The sequence below is a fragment of the Quercus robur genome, chromosome 1 (assembly GCF_932294415.1).
Source record: "Quercus robur chromosome 1, dhQueRobu3.1, whole genome shotgun sequence".
In the NCBI taxonomy this organism is placed as follows: domain Eukaryota; kingdom Viridiplantae; phylum Streptophyta; class Magnoliopsida; order Fagales; family Fagaceae; genus Quercus; species Quercus robur.
This window is the reverse complement of record NC_065534.1, coordinates 33,280,579-33,298,163: the sequence shown is the minus strand read 5'-3', so window position 1 is coordinate 33,298,163 and position 17,585 is coordinate 33,280,579. Positions and strand designations below refer to the sequence as shown.

General features: G+C 33.9%; 1 protein-coding gene across 2 annotated transcripts; it reads right to left on the bottom strand.

Annotated features, from left to right (window-relative positions):
• Positions 1-1,989: 1,989 nt before the first annotated feature.
• LOC126732316 (UDP-galactose/UDP-glucose transporter 5) lies at positions 1,990-13,328 on the bottom strand. Of its 2 annotated transcripts, XM_050435116.1 has the most exons (12): positions 13,108-13,328; positions 12,811-13,011; positions 11,147-11,260; positions 10,827-10,919; positions 10,599-10,664; positions 9,796-9,894; positions 8,661-8,740; positions 4,692-4,804; positions 2,954-3,042; positions 2,766-2,852; positions 2,593-2,661; positions 1,990-2,508 (listed from the first exon to the last, which is right to left on the bottom strand). In XM_050435116.1, exons 2-12 carry the CDS (start codon positions 12,943-12,945, stop codon positions 2,389-2,391), a joined length of 1,065 nt encoding a protein of 354 aa, XP_050291073.1. In that variant the 5' UTR covers positions 12,946-13,011; positions 13,108-13,328; the 3' UTR covers positions 1,990-2,388. The 2 variants fall into 2 exon arrangements, with proteins under 2 accessions (XP_050291073.1, XP_050291072.1); XM_050435115.1 differs by having other exon boundaries at positions 12,811-13,328.
• Positions 13,329-17,585: the final 4,257 nt, after the last annotated feature.

The following is a 17,585-nucleotide window of genomic DNA, read 5'->3' as shown; positions in this document are numbered from 1 at the left end:
ATCAGTGTCTAGGAATGTATCAAGCATAATCGGGTTATGATCCGAGTTAGAATTACACAAATGTCTAACCCCTGCTTTTGGGAATAAAGATTGCCACTCTTGATCACATAAACATTGGTCTAACCTTTCTTTTATATTGGCCAAACCTTCCCTCCTATTTGACCAAGTAAAGGATGGACCCAAAAAACCCAAATCAATAGTACCTGTATTAGACATGAAATCTCTGAGATAACAAATAGAACTCTCGGCTACTGCACATCCACCATGTTTCTCTTTCGCATGCTTGATGCAATTTAGATCTCCGATTGCAACCCAAAGCCCTGAAAAAGAAGATATCATATTCTCCAACAAACCCTAGAATTTTCCTTTTTTGGATCTTTGGATTGGACCATAAATAGCAAAAAGAAGCCAAGGAGCTTCAGGGGGGGTCTGAATAAACCAGTGCCACTATCATGTTTTTATTTGAAAAGACCACTTCTAATTCAACACCTGATCTCCAAAACAGTGCAAGACCCCCAGACAAACCATCAGCATCAACACACCAAGAATCTACAAACTTCAGTCTATCACAAATCTTGTTTATTCTCATAAATTTTATTTTGGTTTCGGAGAGGAAAACAATATCCGAATTTGACTCACGAATAAGCTCCTTTAGAGCTCTAACTGTCGAGGCTCTGCTAGCACCTCGACAGTTCCAAGCTATGGTCCTCATGGCAAGGTGAAAAATCAGGAGTGGAATTAAAGGAATTTGGTGAGCCAAGATAGAATTTTCATACCCAAAACAAGAGCAGCAGTTGATATAAAACCGACCCTCACAATTAAAGGACAACAATATCCAATCTAACGAGCTTCTCCAAACCAAAATCAGAGAAAATACCAAAACCCCAAGGAAACCTAGCATTAATAGCAGTAGAGAAAATACCACCAGTAGGATGAGTACTCACCAAAGCCGCAATCGCTGTCAAGGATGGAGCAGAATTGGCGTTGACTGAGAGTGAATAGCTAAACGCACTAGCCAGAGAAAAAAAAAAAACGCTTGCTACTGGCGGAGCAAATCTCACCGATGACTGGCAACAACGCTAGCAGTGAAACAAACCCACTGGGAGTAAAAGGAAACCCTCGAACAGAGTCGATGAGGCCCACAAAGCAACCAAGATTAGCTCGAAGCGCACAATAGCATAAGGACCCACAATACGTGGATAGAGATGAAGCCACACAAAGGTGGAAATTACCCACACAGAGGTGGTAGTGAAGGCCACACGTAGGTGGGAGAGAAGGCCACTACAGAGGTGGAGAGAAAAAGTATATTTTAGCTCAATGGGGGCAGCATGGTTTAAGTCATGCAATTATGCATATTCGTACAATCGTATCCATGAATAGAAGTTAATGAATATCCTAGTATGGGTGCTAAAATTAATTTTTAACATCTAGAATTTTTTTTTTTTTTTTTTTGAGAAATAATTACAATATGTTGTCAACCTCGCAGTTCGAACCCTTTCTCTCTTAGACTCCCGAGCACTTTGTACATGAGAAGGTACCAATTCAGCTACAAAACCTTTGGCACATCTAGAAATACTATGTTGGTTACTTTTTTTCTAATCCTTCAAAATCTTTTTCTTTATTTGTTTTGAAAAATAATTCGTTTCTTCTTTTTTTTTTTTTTTATATCTCTTTTTGTCTCAGTGAAAAATCATTGAACTCACTTTTTAGCTAGTATCAGAATGTGGATGATAGACCACATTCTGATATTAGTTAAAATAAATTTAATCAGGCCTATATACACATGGTTTACTGTTTACTTAGTATCATTTGCCTCCGTGGCTGTCTTTGATTCAGATTCAGCCGTTTTTTTTTATCGGTAGACATAGCAAAGGGCCCAAATGCAAGCATACATTGGACTGCACTGCAATGCCTATGGGGTTTGGCATTTGATAATTAAATACCAACAAATAGAGGATGTAAGTTCGAATGCAAAATGAGCTCAACAACTACTCACCAGAACAAACAAAATTTAGCTTAAGCAACTGCATTATACAATTTCTTTTTTAATCATTCCTATTGAAGACCAGACAAACAAAAACAAAAACAAAAAGCTGGCTTTAGTTTTTTTTTTGGGATAGGTGATTCCTTTGGCTGTAGTTAAGCTATGATTTATCTCCATTAATGGAAAATTTGCGGATTACAAGACGTTTGAACTCTGTATATCAGAAATGATGCTGCTGACTCGCAATTTCAGGTGCATGCGATGCTGTCTGGGTTAAGGTTAAACTTACTCCTGTGTGAGCCTTCTCAGTTTTCAATTTGCCGCTTTACACTTAAAATTAAAGCTGCCTATTAATAGTTAGAGATAGCAAGTGCCAGATCTCATAGCAAACATAAGACTGGCCCTCATACAGGATTCTGCTTCACAGGACTAGTAGCTCCATTTCCTGTAGGTTCTGGAAGTGAAGGTTTTTGTGGTGGATTTTTCAAGAAGGTTTTTGCATAAAGGGTACCAAAGACAATAACCTGATCAAAATATCCAATGCAGTTTGTTATTGGACTTTTTATAATAATAAAAAATTTCAGGAAAGGATTCAGTATGAGGCTTACAGCTCCAATCCACTGTTCCCAGCTTAGGGGATGGACAAACCATATACACGACAGCATGATGCTAACCAACTACATCAACAATGAGAATTTGAGAAGATTCCATCCATTAGAAGTGTAGTTTTGAGGGACAAATGAAAGAAGATAAATAATTGTTATGGAGACTTATATTTTACCTGTCTTGTGGTCATTATGGTGGCAAACGTAAGGGCGCCAAAATTGCGAATAGTGTAAGAAATGAAAAATTGACTTGCTGTCGCTACCTGCAACAAAAATCATTATTAGAACAGAGTACTGGGTGGGTGCCAAAGATGTTAAAAAATGGGTATAAGATACACTAGATACCTAAGTAAAGGTCACTTACCGTCGAAAGCAATACAATGTCAAAGAAGCAATCATGATGCCTATAAACAAAATCTATTGCTGGAAGTAGATGCCCTTGTAATAAAAGACCTATATCAAATGATGAAAATCAACACAGATCAACACCAACAACAAAAATGCAATTAAAAAGCTCTAATCAAAAAGTAGTACATGATACTTATGCACAGAAAATACACCACAGAAACGTAAGAAGAAAGACCCTATTCTCTTCGTTGATAGCACAAGATAAGTTCCAGGTAGCTAGGATGCCTCCATTACAAAAACACCGACAATAGAGTTGTCATTTTAAGAGAAGGTAAAAAGAAGTATTTAAGCATCTCAAAAGTGTCTTAACGTATCATAGCTGATCCTGCAAGTCAGGTCATGCTCCAAAGAAAGATCTGTATAACTATGCATAAAGATGGCACATTGATAAGCTAGCACAGGTTAAATATCAATTCCATAAACATATATGATGAATATGTATCTTTGCATGTTTGACATGGTATATACAGTGAACTTGTGTGCCCTCTGCAAAACACGTGGTACACAAAGTAAAAATTTCTCAGCTTACTGCCACTATATTGCTGAAACACAAAGCTATGTTTCCCTTGCATGACCACACTTTTGACAAAGGCCTAGAATGCTAGAAATTTATCTAAATCTAAGAATAACATGCCTAATAAGTAAAATATTTTCCTTGGAAAAATTATTCTGATAAATCAAACCATATTTATCAAGCTATTATAAGACAAAGATTTTCTATCATACATAGAGATGAAAAAATCTAGAGTATGAATTTTCATTATCCCAACACGCAACAGGTGTCAGTGCTTAAAATAGTTTCTGATACATTATTTTTTTGATAAGTTAGTTTCTGATACATTATAGTGATTGACATAGCTAAACTTTAAAACAAAAGGGACCTTATTATAATTACACAGATTCCAATTATTTCCATGGATCAATGAAATTAATTCCAATTTGCTTGAGATAAAACATTGGTCATCATCATAATGGTGTTATTTGGATGGCTATCCCTCACTTTTTGATGTGGTGCATTTGGCAGGAGAGAAACAACCAGTGTATTGAAGATTCTGAAAGGACTATAGCTAATTTAAAACTTTTCTTCTTTAAAACTCTATCAGATTGGACGTCTATCATAGGAAGTCATTCTATTTTTTTGGTCTATGATTTGATGGATGCTTGTAATTTATGTATTTGATTGTTTTCGTCCCCTGCTGTATACGTCCTGTATACTTGGGTGACTCATTATTATGTCTTTGAATAAAATTTTCTTTACTTATCAAAAAAAAAAAAAAAAAATTCTTGAGATAAAACCTTAGTTGTGTTTAATTGAGTTTTCTAAACTACATAGAATAGTGAGAGAAAGCTCAAAAAAAAGAACGACTTTTATATCTGTGAAAGGGTTAATCTTGTCTTGAGACTTCTCCTAAATTAAAAATTAATCCCTGACTGATGGTAACTTAATAGTTGAATAACAAAATCTTGAACCCATCAAACGTATGTCCTAACAATATAACACAGTTTCTCAAAAAAAAACAATATAGCACTCATAATGCATTTGAAGTTTCAAAACTGATCAAAGAAAAAAATTTGTAACAATATACCACCTATAGTGCCTCAGCTGCAGCTCATCCCCCACATATACTGTTCTATAACCAAAATGTAACCAGTATTTAAGAACTAAAAAGATAAAACAACAGTAACGAAATTACCTGTCAAGCTAATAATACAAGAACACGATGTTGTGTAGAATATTTGGTTGTGTATTTCCATATGGTAGCCTTTAAAAAGTTTATCTTGGAATGTGCTTGTAAAGCCATCAAACCTGTTAATCACACAGATAAGCATCTGAATTTATGGGAAACAAGTAGGCATCCTTCCATTATATCTCATTCAATCATTTAGAAGGTAAACTTAAAGCTAACCCTAAAATGACCTAAAATGGAAATGCCAAACAGTATGCCAACAAGGCAGGGCGAGGTCAGATCATGTGTGCCCCATCCCCTTTTCAGGGAAGGGAAACCTGTGCAGGGCAGGACTAGGACAAGGTGGGTTGGAGGTATTTTGCCATCCCTATTGAGGTGGCTCCAGCCTCCAGCATTGATGAGATAGATATGAGAGAGAAAAGGGAGGGGAATCCGTGAGAGTGCTGGGAGTGAAACAAGTGTTTTGGGGGATGGTAATAGAATAAATTATATCTATAAATAATTTCAATATTTATACACACTTGGGACGGGGCAAGTTAAGGAATCTTTGGGGTGGGGAGACCCACACAGCCTGGAATGGGCAGGGCAGAATACTTTTGTGCCATCCCTTAGAGGGAGATAAGAAATGAAGAATTAAGTAGTATTGCTGTAACAGAGCCAAATGCATATGTATATCTGTGCAATCTATATCTATATTTATATATATCTAAAAGCTGAACCGTAGCATTTATTATTGCTATGCTCCAATTAAGCCACATCAGCACCACGTCATTATCTTTTTTATTTCCAATTTTCCTATAATTGTTTTTAACATTAATTTTTTAAATATCTACATTTCTCTAACATTTCTCCTTCCCTTACCTTTTCATCTTCCCACTACTTCTCCAACCTTTCTCCCTCCCTTATCTTTTCATCTCCCCATTACCCTCTACGTTAATATCATTCTTCTTCTTTCCCTTAATCTTCTTTTATTTTTATCTCTTCTTATTCACACTCTCTTACTATAAATTTGTCACTACCTCTTCCATTCTATGCATAGTTTTCCCTCACAAAAAAGGTTCTCTCTCAATTTTTTCGTGGATTTTTTTATTTTTCTTGCAGCTCATTTTAGGTTGATAATTTTTATATTCTTTAAAACTCTACTTTGGGTTAATGTGATTTTGTTTTGTTTTTTAAATTGTTGTTGTTGTTGTTTTTTTTTTTTTTTTTTTTTTTTTTTTTTGGGGTCTCTTTGATTGTTAAATGTTATCATATTGCGTTATAAAAAATTAAATGTAGCATATAAAAATATAATATTATTATATTACATAGTATGATCTGGATAATTTGGTATTTATTCTATTATATAGCATAATTTTTTATTATGCTCAATTTAGATGTTAAACTATGAGACTCTACTAATTTTTATTTATTTTTTAATCCTTTGTAGTGGGTAAAGTATTTTTAATAGTTGTATTAGAAGTACTCTATAATGCCATTTATTTAGAAAAAAACAAATGTTAGCCAAACGAAAATAATTAGATGGGTGACAAATTTTAGCTTTTGCAATTTTATTTTAATTATTATTATTTTTTATAACAATGTATATATAGAAATTTAATTCTTAGATTTTGCTAATAATTGTTTATTAAATAATATGTTTTTGGTGGACAAAACTACATATTTTGCAAAGAAAATAACCTTAATAGATTATCAACAACAATTAATTTTTTAGATTTCCTAATTGGTCCAATTAATCATTGTTAAGTTTTATTAATTTTTTAGTTACGTTTTTCTGTGTTTTGAATTATAGGCAGAAAAAATAAGGTTTGAGAAAGTTTGTCTAAAACTAAAAGAATAATTTTCAAATTTTATATTCTTTTTAATGATTCACAAAATGTTATAAATAACTTTTGTTAAAAATGAATATTTTCGTTGACTTGCCTTTTGCCTTTTGAATTTTTGAGAAAAATTGTATTATTTACATTTTGATACAACAAAATTTATATTTATGATTTATAATTGTTCCTATATTACATTTATGATTAATCCTATAGATTACGAAATATATTACTCATTATTAAATTAGTTTAAATTGTAAAAAAAAATTTAAAAACTATCATAAAAATAATTATCACGCGCAACACGCGAGTTTGCGGCTAGTATAGTTTAATGGGTAGTACTATTAGCATAAACCATCAATACAATTTTTTTGTTCTTTTTTATTGGTAATTACACACACACCCAAAAACATTGGTACAATCTTCCTCTATCATTATAGTGCAGTAACACTACAACACAAATTTTTTCACAACAAATTTCACAATTATTGAGCTAGTCGACTGTGAGTGGTGGACACAATATTCATGGATCCACCACTTTTTTTCCATCACTCACAGCTGACCAACTCAAAAATTGTGAAATTTGTTGTCAAAAAATTGGTGTCTGTAGCATTACTGATTATAGTGTTTCACTTGCCCAATGTTTGAGAAGCAAGCATCAAGGTTTTATTCTTCTCTTTTTTTCTTTTTCTTTTTTTTCTTTATTCAATAATACTACTTTTTACCTATCAAAAATAAAAAATAAAAATAAAAATAAAACAAATCAAGAGGTATAAGACACCAGGGCAGACTTCTTGTAGAAACATAAACACGTCTAAGACGTTTGAGAAGTTTGTAGGCCTGTGCAAGTTGGGAGGCTAGGTATAAGACGTTTGAGAAGTTTTAACTCTGCCTTGTTAGGCAAGTGGTTATGGAGGTATGGTATAGAGACAGATGCTTTATGGAGGAAGGTTATAGAGGCGAAATATGGGAATGATTGGGGTGGTTGGTGCACGAAAAATGTGACAAGTGCATATGGTGTTAGCCTTTGGAGGTATATTAGAAGTGGCTGGTTGATCTTTTCTAAACTCCTACGGTATGAGGTGGGAGATGGTACTAGAGTGAAGTTTTGGAAGCATGTGTGGTGTGGGGATTGTACCCTCAAAGAGGCTTTTCCAGAACTTTACTGTCTTAGTAGGGCAAGAGATGCTTCGATGGCAGAGGTGATGGGTTGGTCTAGTGGGAGGATTCATTGGGATGTTAGATTTCGTCATCCACCTCAGGATTGGGAGCAAGAATCTTTTGATCGGTTTATGGGCAACGTCTACTCTTCGACTGTGAGGGGGGTTGGCCCTGACAAAGTTTGTTGGAAAACAGCTAGGAGTAGAGGTTTTGAGGTTAGAGGATTCTATCTTTCTTTCTACCCTTCTACTCTTACTTCTTTCCCTTGGAGAATGGTGTGGCAATCGAAAGTTCCTCCAAAGGTAGCTTTTTTCTCATGGTCTACTTCCTTAGGTAAAATTCTTACAACAGATAACCTTCGCAAAAGGCGAATTATTGTTCTTGATTGGTGTTATATGTGTAAGAGGTGTGGGGAGTCGGTGGATCATCTTCTTCTTCATTGCCCCATAGCTTTTGAGTTATGGTCTTTGGTGTTTTGTTTGTTTGGAATTCACTGGGTTATGCCACATAAGGTAATTGAGGTGTTTGAATCTTGGCAAGGTAAGTTTGGGCGTCACCGCAATATAGGCCTTTGGAGACTAGTGCCGCATTGTTTGATATGGTGCATTTGGAGTGAAAGGAATGCTAGATGTTTTGAGGGATGTGAATGGTCCTTGCTAGAGATTAAATCTTTTTTCTGTCACACTCTCCTTGCTTGGAGTGTGGCTTTATCGCATTTTACTTGTTCTTTCATTCCAGTTTTATTTGATCATTGTAATTTTGTTTCTTGATTTTTGCCCCCACAGTACATCCCCAATGTACTTGGGTTGGCTACTTTTTTAATAAAATTTTTTGTTATCTATCAAAAAAAAAAAACACGTCTAAGAACTAATAAATATTTACATTTGAACAGAGAGCGGAAATATGATTAATATTTAAATTAACAGCAAATGGTAAAGAAATTTGTAAATCAGGCATCATAATAATGAAAGAAAGTGAGTTTCAAATAAGATACCCAAGATAACCAAGCATTAGGGAGACGCCCCAAACAGTGTTTTCCCTTCCTTTACTGTATGGACTAATGTCAGCTTCTGCCTACAGTAAAGAAAACGCAGAAAAAATAGTTCAGACTACATTCAAGTTAAACACTAGCTGTTAAGGTTCTTGTGCATCATCAACAGTCCATCACAGGAATCACAATTCACCATAATACATATTGTCAAAGTCATGTACAGACATGCTTTCGAATGACCAAATCCAGTGCTTAAACAAATGAAATGACAATGTGGTTATAATAAGGCCAGATGCAGCATCGTCTTAATATACATTCAGATACAAAAGTGGGCTGCATGTGTTTTCAAGTTGTCGAATTGATTATCAAAGTAACCTGAATTGTGTCAGATTTTTCATTGACAGGAGAGAGTCTCAGCAGTTCTCTGGGCAACTATGGAACTAAACAGGACTATAGGGCAGTGTGGGTCACTGCACTTCTGTGATAAACAATTTTTTAATAGAAAGGATAACTATTTGTACATAATTTTTAAATCTAAAATGTATGAAAGTAATCCATAAGGGTGGCTAAAATAACAAAGAAACTACTGTGAAGTAGCTTGTTATGTCTGCCACTGCTGCTTTTAATATTCATGTCAATGAGCTCTAGCTCAAATGGCACCTTTTCCCCTTGTAAAAGCAAGGTGAAGGGCAAGGTTATGGGTTCAAGACCCATTGAATGCATGAGTAAAAAAAAAAAAACCCCAATATTGGCACTGTCCGTGACTCTGTGGTGCCCAATGCCTTGGGTTCAAACCCCACCTCCCAACTATTTACCTATCAAATAAAACACTAATACACATGATGTATACAATATTAAACACCTCAAATTTAACATCTAAATTTGAACCACAGCCTTCAGCCACTAATGTAGCACCTTAGAAATTAAGATACAAACCACCACGTGAACAAAAAAGGAAAGTAGCAAACCACTGAACCTTAGCTCAAGTCATAAAAGGTGGAGGTAGGTCTTAGGTTCAATAATCATATCTTAACAATATCATTTAAAAATAAATAAAAAGGAAGAGGAAGAATAAGAAGAAGCAAGAAAAGCCTTGAAACATCAGAGTAAGAATTGGAGATATGACCACAGTTATTACCGGATATAGAATAAATACTGAACAACCCAGGGTCACTAGAAAAGCCAACAAATAGTCACGTCCCTTGTATGTTTTCTGCATAATAAGAGTGCCCCAAACCTGTATAATGATAAGAAAATAATGAGTATGATTTACCACTTACTATGTATAACAACTAGCATAACATGGAGAGGAACAAATATTTCCACGTCGAAAATAAGGATACAAGTTATGCAATTCATCAATTGACTGTAAGCAATACCGTATTTGCAGGACAGAATCAATTACCCATAAATTAAATAGCATCTATTGGGAATTTTTAAAATCAAAGGATAACTTAGACCATTATATTCTAGATCTGAACTTAATCAGATGATTTTCACTAGGGAAAAGGTGAAGGCAAAAAAAAAAATGTTTCAGCAAAGCCATCACTTCACCTAATCTTCAGAATGCCTGTATCAGACAAATTATTCTATGGAAGGAACTCATACGGGATAAAGAGTGACTAAATGATTACAATGAAACCAATTCCAAAATTCAAGACTCAAAAGAGATAACAGAAACAGATATACACAAACTTTCCAGTCATTACAAAGGAACAGCACCATCAGAATGCACAATGTGAAGCACCCGTAACAACCAGTTATTCATTTACAGAAGTAGCAAAAATAAAAGGTTATTAAAATAATCAGCAAACCAACTAGCCATTCTAATCCATCAAAAAGTATGATCATCTTAGCATAAAAACAGTTTTAACCCACTGAAAGAAACTTAAATGCATGCATACTGTAAATGCCACATAAAATAATGCACAATTAACTTACCATAACAGGAATCATTTTGGCACACTTAGCAAGCGTCTGAACAGGAAAACTGACATATTTGAGGGCCTGCAGCAAGCCTTGTGTCGTTAAAGTGAATATTATTTATCATCTTGCACAAAACTACCGATTCAAAGAACTCGTAAAATAGAAACAAAGAAATTCAGCAAATTATTTCTACCCACGTAGGGTATAATCATGTTAAGAGACGTGAAGATGTAGACAGCTTACCTCATACTGACATGTGGTGGTTAGTATGTTTGATACTGATACAAGGCAGTACTTGTAAACTGGAGCCACTGGGTCCAAGGCTTTTTTACTTGCCTAGAAATAAAAGATTAAAATGAAAATGAGTATGCTGGTCTGAGTAGCTACTAAAGCAACAAAAGACACTCTATGAGTACAATGGCATTAGGTCGGTTACAGCTTAAACAAAGTTGAAAATTGCCGACTGTTTGATCAGCAGTTTTACTCTCTATGAATCAACTTCTACTCCCTTTAAAACCCTACCCAAAAGTACAAATAGTATATGGATATCAACAGATACTCACCAGTAAAGCACACGCAGAGACAGCAGATGTTGTTATTCGGTTGCAGAAAACAAGAAACAATGAATATTTAAAATATTCTTTGTTCACCCCATATGGTACTCTCATGATCTTTTCCTGCACGAAACGAAATTTCACAAATTGCTTTACATAAAAATAAACAATACTTACTTAAGGACAGTTACCACATACTTTAATAAGAACATTTAAACCTCCCCCTAAACTTAAAAACTTTTTTTTTTTTGTTTGATAAGTAATAAACTTCATTGAAAGAAAAAATATACAAGAGGCCAAAGCACACAGGAAGTGTACTGACGGTGCATGAGAACAAAAGAACTAAGAATTATAAAGACTACATCTATCAAACAAATCAGACAAAGAAAAAAAAAAGAAAAAAAGAAAATCCCCCAAAGCAGTTGTCCACCCAAACAATGTCTGGAAAAAAGACATCTTCAAGTCTTGAATTGACCTCTAAGCACCTACAAAGATCTACACATTCCTCTCCCTCCAGATACCCCATATCATACAGTGAGGGACCATATTCCAAATCTCCCCATTTCTATGTTTCCTAAACTTGCCTGGCCAGCTAGCAAGAAGCTCCAATACGTCCTTGGGCATTACCCAAGATAATCCAAAAAGAGTAAACACCATACTCCACATCTTGCTGTCTATCGGGCAATGCAATAGTAAGTGGTTAGTAGACTCCCCTGCCCTCTTACACCCACAACACCAATCAATAATAACCAGCCAACGCTTCCTCAGACTGTCATTAGTCAGAATTCTCCCCAACGCCGCCATCCAAACAAAAAGAAACTGATCTTTGGAGGCATGTTGGAGCTCCACACAGCCTTCCAAGGAAAAGACACCTGAGAAGGGGGATTGCAACACTTTCTAGTACGATTTAATATCAAAAATTCCCCAAGGAGACGGTTTCCACCACAGCTCACCCACCCCATCTCCTTTCCACACACCAGAATACAGTAAGTCCATAAAGAACGAGACCGATTCTAATTCCCAATCTAGAACCGATCTGCTGAAATTAATATTCCAGAAATATCTATCCCCCGAGAAAGAAATTAGCTCTGCCACTGTAGCATCTCCTGAGTCGAGCAATGCCATATAACTTATATATAGTGCACTGTGCAAACTAGCTCTCTCATGGTATAAGTACAATTACCACATGGCACAAGTAATGCGCCTAAGTTCACAAAATTCAAATCCTCACCTAGAACGAAACGCCTAAGTTTCTGATTATGAAAGGACAAGCCAATAGAAAACTTTACATATGATTTCTACAATGGCCATCCAGTTTTCTGAAACAGATCAACAAATTCCCCAAAAAAACCAATGGTAAAAATTATATCACTGGCCTAACATCAGCCGTGTATGAATGTACGTATAAATGACTCGATTTAATCGTTTCAAAAGGTTAACCGAATCCGAATTAGATCATCATTTTGATAAAAATGAGACAAATAAAAAAATGGAATTTATATGAATGGCAAAATGCACATATGATTAAAGCAACCAAAACTAATCTAAGATCATACTAACTAGAAACAAAGGGCAAATTTTTACAATCTATACCCTAAATACAAATAAATAGAGGAATTGAAATTTATATATAAAAAATTAAAATTAAAAAAAGAAAAAAAAGAAAAGAAAACCTGTAGAACACCATAGGTGACGAGGGTGAGCATGATTCCAAGGATAGCGAAAATAGCTTTCCCAAACTTGCGTTCTTTCCAAGAACTACTACTACTACTTAGAACCGATGCTGCTTCTGCTGCTGGTTCCGCCATAGCCCATCCACACACACACACACACACACACAAAAGCCACAACGCAGTGCCGCTAAATTTTGATTACTGGAGAATTTAAACAAGTAATCGAATTTCTTGTTAGAAAGAAAAGCATGGAGAAAAACAGAGAGATTATTAATTAAATACTATTATGATTATTACAATACGGCGTCGTTTTTAAATGAGGAAGAGAGCGATTGAAGTGGGAGTGAGGCCGTAGATTGAGGATCGAAGAGAGAGAGAGAGAGAGAGAGGAAAAGAAGGCTAAAAAGGATAACTATTTTTTGTTTTTTTTAATGTAAATAAAGGGAGTGTGTATTAATGATTATATGTAGAGCCAGTAAGTCCTTCTCGTTCAGTCGGTCGTCCTTCGCTTTCAGGGAGCTCGGCTAAAAAATAAAAAGAAAGAACTCAAGAAGAAGAAGAAAAAATTGCCACCTCAGCGTAGCCGCCCCCACTGACAATGTGCACTTTCGATGTTGGTACTTGGTAGTGTATTGACTAGAAGGGGAGAGGTCATTAAACTCATTATGTTAAGTTTGGTCAAATTTTCTATTCTTGTTTTATTTATTATTTCTAGAAGAATTCTTGTTTGATTTGGTGCCCCTGCTCTGAAACCATTTAATTGTTGCATGACAGCGTGACTGATCTTATCTAACGATACTGTTTCTGGAAATACCTAAATTTATACCCAGAATTTTTTTTTTTTTTTTTTTTTTTTTTTTTGTGAATACTTAAGTATTTTTAACAAACATGGAATATACACCATCGTAAGTTGCATAAATTTTTTTTTGGTTCTTACATTTTTGCATCATTTTCATTTTGGTATCTACTTTTATTTTTACTGTTTTTAGTTCCAAAATAAAAAACAAGTTCCGTTTTGGTTCCTACCATTATCTTACTAATGAAAATTGCCTATGTGGCAAACGAAATGAACTATTAGCACACATAATGCTGACATGACTATTAAAATAATAATAATAAATTTTATTTGGCACGTTAGCATCTAAATTTATCAATTTTAACTAAATAAACAAATTAAAAACAGAATTAAAAATCAAAAATCACATAAATTGAAATCTGAGTTTATCTTGAACAATAACACAAACCCAGAAAATTTAAAACCCATAAAATTAACATTAGATACACATCAACACAAAATTAAATATGAAAAAAATCCAAAGAATCAATCCCTCACACCACCAAACCATCAAAACTTAATATAGATTCCACTTTCAAACCACTCACATTTCCTTTTTTTTTTTTTTCATTATATTTCGGAAGAACACTTAACTTTTCTTCCATTTTCTTATGCTTCTTTAGAAACCAAACACTAAAACACTAAACTCAAACCCAAGTTCTCTCTCTCTCTATACTCTCTCATCTCAAACTCTCTCTCTCTCTCTCTCTCTCTCTCTCTCTCTCTCTCTCTCTCTCTCTCTCTCTCTCTCTCTCTCTCATGGCCAAAACTCATTGCTGAAGACCTAATCCCTCCTTTCTTCTCTCATCTCAAATTCAAGCTCTCTCTTTCTCTCTCTTCTCTCATGGCCGATCCATCTCATGACTGAAAACCCATGACCTATCATCTTCTCTAAACCCATGACAGAAGACCCATGGTCGAAACCCATGGTTGACCAAAATCTCATCTTCTCTCTCGCTCTCTCTAAACCCAGATCGATAGTGGTTAGGTGGGTCACCGTGGTTTGATCTAACCATATATGAAATTGATGAGGATTGGCTTGTGTTTTGGTGTATTTTATTGATGAGGATCGGCTTTGGGTTTTAGTATTTTTGTTTTTGTGTTTTTGATATGACCGTGGTTTGAATTTTTTTAGTTGATTGTGTTAGAATTGCTGAGGTTGATCATGGTTTTGTATGTGTTTTTGCTTGTTTGGTTGCTAAGAAAATGCAAGAAAAGAGTAGAAAATCTTGAAATTTTAATTTTTTGGGCAACCATGTACTTGGGGAAGAACATGAACAACAATCAATCATTTTTTGGGGAAGAACATGTAGAAACAATCTAAATGATCTTCCAACATAATAATGAAAAGAAAAGAAAACTTTATTTTAATTATTATTTAAATAATTAAATAATAACAAAAAATTTATTTTATTATAAAATAATTAAAGAAAAGAAAAAATAATGACGTGGTTTTTTTTTAATATTTAAAATGTTGACATGAAATTATTTAAATGCCAAATAATAAATTTTATTATTATTTTAATGGCCACTAGGTGTTATGTGTGCCAACTATGCACTCTGTTTACCACGTAGGCTATTTTTCATTAGTAAGATGATAGTAGGGATCAAAATGGAACACGTTTTTTATTTTGGGACTAAAAGCAGAAGAAGAAAAAAAAGTAAGGAACAAAATGAGAATAAGGTCAAAATTTAGGGACCAAAAAAGTATTTTTGCCAAATTTATATTACAAGATTTTATGGATTAGGGTTGGGTATTAGCAAGTTCGAGTCATAAATGGGTCGACCCAAAAGTTACACCATTAGAAATATGTCATAAGCAGGTCAACCCGCCTAAGCGCAATTGACACATTTGACACGCCAGTTTATTTGTGTCAACCCAAATGACCCATTTAATACAATATGTCTAATTTGTATAACTAATAAATATTCATTTTTATTTTCAAATTTTCAAATTCCTTTAATATCTAACCTATATTTTAAATTTAAAAAGAAAAGTGAGTAATTACAAAAACTTATAAATGTTACAATTGTAAATTGAAACTTTACAAACCCTAAATCTCTAAAATTTCATATGAATACTTAAAAATGATGTTATTTTTTTGTTGAATTATGTTATTTTGACTTGGGTTTAAGTATATGCACTTCTCTTGGGATGTAAAGAACTTATATTCTAGATGAATGGTACTACATTATGGGCTTAATATTTATTAAGTATTTTGATGTTATCTTGAACTTTTGGACGATGTGTTTTAAGTATTTGATATTATTGTTAACTTTCAAATTGTAAACTTAATATATATTTTGATGTTATGAGTTTGTATTAAATTTATGACAATATTAATTAGGTTCTTTTTTGAAGCGGGGTAAATAGATTGAATTTGTGTCAACCCAACCTACTTAATATTGAGCGGGTTAAAATAGGTTGTATCACATTCATGTTAACCCAACACGACTCGTTTACTAAGTGTGTCAAATGGATCATGTTGTGTTAACCCACTTCATTAATAGGTCATACGTGTTAGAGTTGAAGGGCCAAGGCACAATTATTAAATGAGTTGAGTTCATGTTGAGCCATTTAGTCGAATACCAATATCTTGGCAAGACACGAACACAACATGCTAACCCGAATTGATACCCTTAGATATGAAGGTGTTACCTTATCTAATTTATGCATACAACATTCTCTCTCCTGAGATGAAACTTTTTTTAGTAATCTTATCTAATTTATGCATACAACATTACTCTCTCATGAAATGAAACCTTTTTCTCTTTACTAAAAAAAGATATTGCATGCAATTGTTATATAAGACAATAAATCTAACTTCTAACTATGTTTGTTCTGGCGATAATATTTTTTAGAAAATGAGTCATTTTCTAAAAAATATTTTCTATAAAACTATCCAATTTTCCTATATTTGGTAGCCACCTTAAATGAGTTGAAAAATAATTAATCTCCTAACTTCCTTTATTTAGTTTGTTGTGAGATAGAATTGTTTTCTTAAAAAAAATAGTGGAAAACAATCTCTAAAAATAAGTCATAATTTTTCTATTGATCAAAGATAGTTTTCTTTTAATTTTTTTTTTTTATGCTACCAAACATTGAAAAACACGAAAAACTATTTTTACACAAGGTTTTCCATCAAAACAAACGGTGCGAAACTTAATGAAAAATACTTTGTTTTTAAAATAAATTTGTGTTTTTCTTTGAACAAAATATATCTTAAGTAGAAATATTCAATTAGCAACTAGAACGAGGGACTATTGTGGTTCCAAAAATTTCAAAATTTTTTTTTTCAATCCTAAAAGATTTACGAAAAATTACATTTGAAAACATGTGATATATGAGTACTGCAAATTAAATTATATATTTTTTTTGTGGAGGGAAAAAAGCAAAACAACGACTAGACGTCAATTAATATGTTTGCTATTTACTATCACAATCAATTTCTTTAGAGATGGAATGTCAAGTCTACTTTTAAATACACACTACAAGATCGTGAATGACATTGTCAAAACACCATAAAGAGGTGCTATCAGTTTCATTAATATTCAACTTGGAAATTGGATTAAAAACAAGTTTAAGTGCTTGTCCTTAGGTTTGGTCCGAGGAAGGTGCTATAAACCAGATGAACAATATCTCTCCCTTTCCTTTTTTCTTTCTTCTTTTTTTTTCCCTCCCTCTTCCCAGATGTTCTATTTTTCCTTCTATATCCAACTTGAACGCATCTTGATTTTACACGTGGAGGGTTGGTATCACATTCCTTGGATCCTTGTCCCATCAGGAACATACTAGTAAGTTTTACACTAAAATCTTGGCTATGCCACCATTGTTTACGGTCACTTCCTCATCAATACGGCCAAAGAAGTGGTTGTATTGTATTTAATGCAAAGGAGATGGCTTCTATGCCCTTCCTTCTTCATCCTTCTCGTGTTCCAT

Excerpts from the sequence above, each read along its gene's own strand:
- LOC126732316 (XM_050435115.1), bottom strand. The coding sequence starts at position 12,945 with ATGGCGGAACCAGCAGCAGAAGCAGCATCGGTTCTAAGTAGTAGTAGT. Across the intron at positions 8,741-9,795 it reads CAGTATTTATTCTATATCCG|GCAGAAGCTGACATTAGTCC; the intron begins GTAATAACTGTG and ends TCTTTACTGTAG. Across the intron at positions 2,853-2,953 it reads ACATTGTATTGCTTTCGACG|GTAGCGACAGCAAGTCAATT; the intron begins GTAAGTGACCTT and ends TTTTTGTTGCAG.